Source organism: Pygoscelis adeliae, unplaced genomic scaffold (assembly GCF_000699105.1).
Source record: "Pygoscelis adeliae isolate BGI_AS28 unplaced genomic scaffold, ASM69910v1 Scaffold291, whole genome shotgun sequence".
NCBI classification, from domain to species: domain Eukaryota; kingdom Metazoa; phylum Chordata; class Aves; order Sphenisciformes; family Spheniscidae; genus Pygoscelis; species Pygoscelis adeliae.
Window position 1 is genome coordinate 11,350 of NW_008824063.1, and position 4,306 is coordinate 15,655.

The 4,306-nt window shown below is 40.3% G+C and overlaps 1 protein-coding gene across 1 annotated transcript in view; it reads left to right on the forward strand.

Annotated features, from left to right (window-relative positions):
* The first annotated feature begins 248 nt into the window (after positions 1–248).
* LOC103925398 (guanylin-like) overlaps positions 249–4,306 on the forward strand; it is a 5,006-nt gene continuing 948 nt past the window's right edge. The window contains exons 1-2 of the mRNA XM_009334107.1: positions 249–375; positions 3,949–4,138. Coding sequence (XP_009332382.1) covers positions 301–375; positions 3,949–4,138 — 265 coding nt within the window. The 5' untranslated portion in view covers positions 249–300. The remainder of the gene's footprint in view (positions 376–3,948; positions 4,139–4,306) is intronic.

Here is a 4,306-nt window from a genome sequence, read left to right on the forward strand (position 1 = left end):
TCATAAACCCCAGGATCTGCCTGGGTGTGACTGGCCTACTCTGCTAATGAGTGTATAACTGATAGTCCACTGGGGGTTTATTATATGTCAATAAAGAGTTTAGATTAATGGATTACCAAGCAAATGCTCTGTGAAGTCTTTATAAAGCTCCAGCTTTGCGCTAGGAGCATAGAGATCTGACTGCTAGATGGTCTGAGTGCTAAGAAGAAGAGAAAAAGTCTGAGACACAGACAGAGAAAGACCAAAACCAGAGAAAATAAAATATATTCAGGTTAGGAAAGGCTATACTTTGCAGGCACTATGAAAGGCTGTCTTTCCATTACAGTCCTTGCAGTCCTTTTACTGGTGCACAGCTCCCAGGCAGTCTACGTTCAGGTGAGTTTTCTGCTCTTTAATTTGTTGGTATTACAAGTTCAACGAAGTACTGATATTATGTGAAGTGTTGTGGCTGCAACAGGAATCTCAAACTAAACTAATAGATCTGAATTTTTGCTTTGCTCTGGCTTGATATCCAACTTCATCTCCCTATGGTTCAGTTTTTCTTTCTGTAAAATGCTTCAGGTATTACTAACATGCTGCTGCAGTTTAATTACCTTCACCAGCCATATCACTGCTCTGAAATCCCTTGCTGACTGAGGCACTGCCTTTCCAGAGTTATCTTTTGCACATAACCCCATGTGTTGTGAAGCTGCAAGAACTGGGGACACCTCTAACTTTATAGAATGATGTAAACAAGATGTGACAAAAGAGAAATTGTCTTGTCTCACCTGCTTCTAGGCAGGAAGTTCTTTATGAAAATGATCTGCAAGCTTATGTGACAGAGCCTACGCACATATCACCTGTAAAAAAAAGGTGAAAGAAATGCTTAGCTGGATCCAACGAAATATTAATAGGCAAATAAGATATTAGAGGAGCCTATATCAAATTTTCCAAAATACACAGCACCTATGACTGATATTACATGCAACATGGAAGCAGTTAAGAAGGTACTTCAGTGCTCTTGTCTGTACTTGTGAGTGTGTTGGATCTGTCTGCACTCATCCTTAGAAACAGTTTGGGAGATTTCAGTTTGATTGCAATGTCAATAACTTCCTCAGAGTACCAAGAGAACTAATATTTCTTAAACAATTATTGACTCTCTTTATATGTACACAGTAGGTTTCCAGCTGTAGGAACTATCTTTGTGCCTTGAAATATCCTCTTTTTCTCCTTTGGATGTCCGAGATGTCTAAAGATAGCAAGTTTAAGCTATTCCTTTCTTCCAAACCATTCTTTAACATTTAGAGTCTCCAAGGGAACAATATAGCTTCCTACTTAATGAGAAAAATCTCAGTTTTCCACTTGGAGGCATAAAAAAACCCTAAATGAGAATAGCTGTCTCTAGGTTGGGTAGAAATGTAGAAAGTGCAGCTCTGGAGATTTAGCTCCTCTTTGTAGTTTGAATTCTTATCTCATTAATCACTAAATCTCTATTTTCCCTAATATATGTACAGTGTACTCTGCATGTGTGTTGCTCTACTTTCACTTGGACTACTTGAGGTCCCGAAGGTCTGATTAATTACTCAGTGCACAAAGTTGGCTTATGCTCTTGTTTTCTGAAATTATTCCCAAGACTTCCCTTCCCTCTCCCGTAATATGTCAGAAGTTGTTAATTTAACAAAATGTTTTGCAAAGCAGAAGTGAAGTTCATTTGACTTCATATCATGTTTTTGAAGACTGAGTATCACTATCTCGACACTTTCCACCACAGATCTTGAATGAATATGATGGAAATTGGAGGAAGGTGGTTTACTGGGTGTGGAGTAGAACCAGAAAAACTACAGAAATGGATTGTTCTGGCCTGCACTATTTCTGTGATAAAATCTCTTAGTTCAGCAACACAGTAGGCACTTTCACCTTGGAGGGAAGATGCTGCTCAGACTGAGCTCTCTCTAATACATCTTTCTTATCTGAGGGGTGAGGGTGGGGTGGGTTGTTTAATTTTTTTGTTGTTCTTTGTCACCAGGACATACATGTCTCAAGGTTCATTCCTACTTCCTGGTTTCTCTGATACTGTACCTGAGGAAATCCATCCTTTTTTAGTTCTCTGTTTTATGCTCTTGAGGTCTGTGACTAATAGCTGAATCTAGAACTGCGTTTATACAGGAAAAGTTAATTTTTCATAGGCCATCATGACTGATAGATTAACTTGAGTAAAATCATAAACTGATTGCAAATAGAAAAGAGTTTGACTTTGTTAAGTAAATGCATGTCCAGAGTTTATCTGGTTGGGTTTTTTTTTAATTCTTTAACACCAAACTTCTGTGATTCTGTGTGTCGTGGTTTAACCTCAGTCGGCAACTAAGCACCACGCAGCCGCTCTCTCACTCCCCCTTACCCCCGGTGGGATGGGGGAGAGAATTGGAAAAGCACAAGTGAGAAAAACTCGTGGGTTGAGATAAAAACAGTTTAATAATTGAAATAAAATTATGATAATAATAATATGATAATAATAATAATACACAAAGCAAGTGGTGCACAGTACAATTGCCCACCACCTGCCAACCGATGCCCAGCCAGTCCCCGAGCAGTGGCCCCCCCCGGCCAGCTTCCCCCAGTTTATGTACTGAGCATGACGTCACATGGTATGGAATGTTTCTTTGGCCAGTTTGGCTGTGCCCCCTCCCAGCTTCTTGTGCACCTCCAGCCTTCTCAGTCGGTAGAGCATGGAAAACTAAAAAGTCCTTGGCCAGTGTAAGCATTACCTAGCAACAACTAAAACATCGGTGCCTTATCAATTTTGTTCCCATCCTAAATCCAAAACACAGCACTGTGCCAGCTGCTAGGAAGGAAATTAACTCTATCCCTGCCGAAACCAGGACACTGTAAAAAAACCACAACAAACCAAAACCAGCTACCCTCCCCCCATCTCACACTGCTCAACATTGGGCTCATGAGACTATGAAACAAATGGCAATGGTTGGTCTCATGCTGTATCAGTCACTTCACTTTATTTCTTTGAATGAGCAGGTGTTATTTGATCATGCTACTGACTACATGTTGGTCATTAAACCAGATTAAAAGATATGCTAAAGATCAATTTGAAAATGCTTATTTCTCTTCTAGGCCAAACTGGTTATCTGCAGACATACACAGACTTTGTGCACCTAGCTTAACAGTTGCAACACCTGCAATTTAAGTTTATGACCTCAACAGTGGGATTCACTTGAAACTGGGGGAATGACCATTAACAGATGCACAGGGTCTAGCAATCTAAAACATGGAGTAATATTTCTCAGAATACTATTGCGGCCTCCTGAAGCTTTTGGTATGAGCTTTGAGTCAGAAGTGTCATATTTATGCTGCCAATAACTTGTGTTCCATTAATTGTGTGGACAAGTTTTAAATTAATGGAAACTTGCCACAGTACCTTGGGGTGAGGGATCTCAGCTCTTAACAATGTGTAATGTAAAGAATTGCTCCTTTTGTGTGGTTAGAACCTGCCACATGACAGCCAACACTTGAAGTTCTCTACTGATGTATTAGAAGAAAGAGTGAACAAAATAAATTCCCATTTATCCCCATTAAACTCATTATTTTGTAAATCTCTACCACATATCGCCCAGTCATCTTTCTTCTAGGCTGAAGATTCCCAGCCTGTATCTTTCGACGCCAGATTTTATGGGTCTCTCTCATGGGAGTGAGAAATGCACTAATTCTGCCTCCGTCCACTGTGATACATAATGAAAGCTCTGACTGGCCAGTCAGGTCTCACTGCTGCTCTGAAAGATCTTTGCCTTGAAGAGCGGATCATTTTGCCTTCAGTCAGCACTGGTTTTATCTAGGCTTTGTTTCAGCACTGTCTTTTCCCTGTAGTATACTTTTTGGGAGAGCTCATGGTTGAAATGGAATGGGTTTGCCAAAGGACTGACTTCCTGATGCCTTTTTTTTCTGGTTCTGTCTACATAGGATGGAGACTTGAAATTCTCCCTTGAGTCTGTGAAGAAGCTAAAGGAGCTTATGGATGAGAACAGACATGTTAACCCTCACATAGTGGTTTCAATGGCTAGCTATTCTCCATGTGATGAAAAAAATCTCCCTGAGGAGTTCCAACCTGTGTGCAAAAGAGAAGATGCATCCATGGTTTTTGAGAGGCTGAGTATGTAGCTCATATTGCATAGGTGCCATTTTTATCACACTTTTCAACCTTAAACATTCAAATAGCAGCAGGCAAAGAAACATAATTACTGTTCTGTCACTTCTAAAGAAGCTGAGAGAGTCCATGCTGCCTTTTTGCTACCCCTCCTACAAGGGCTGGACTACACTA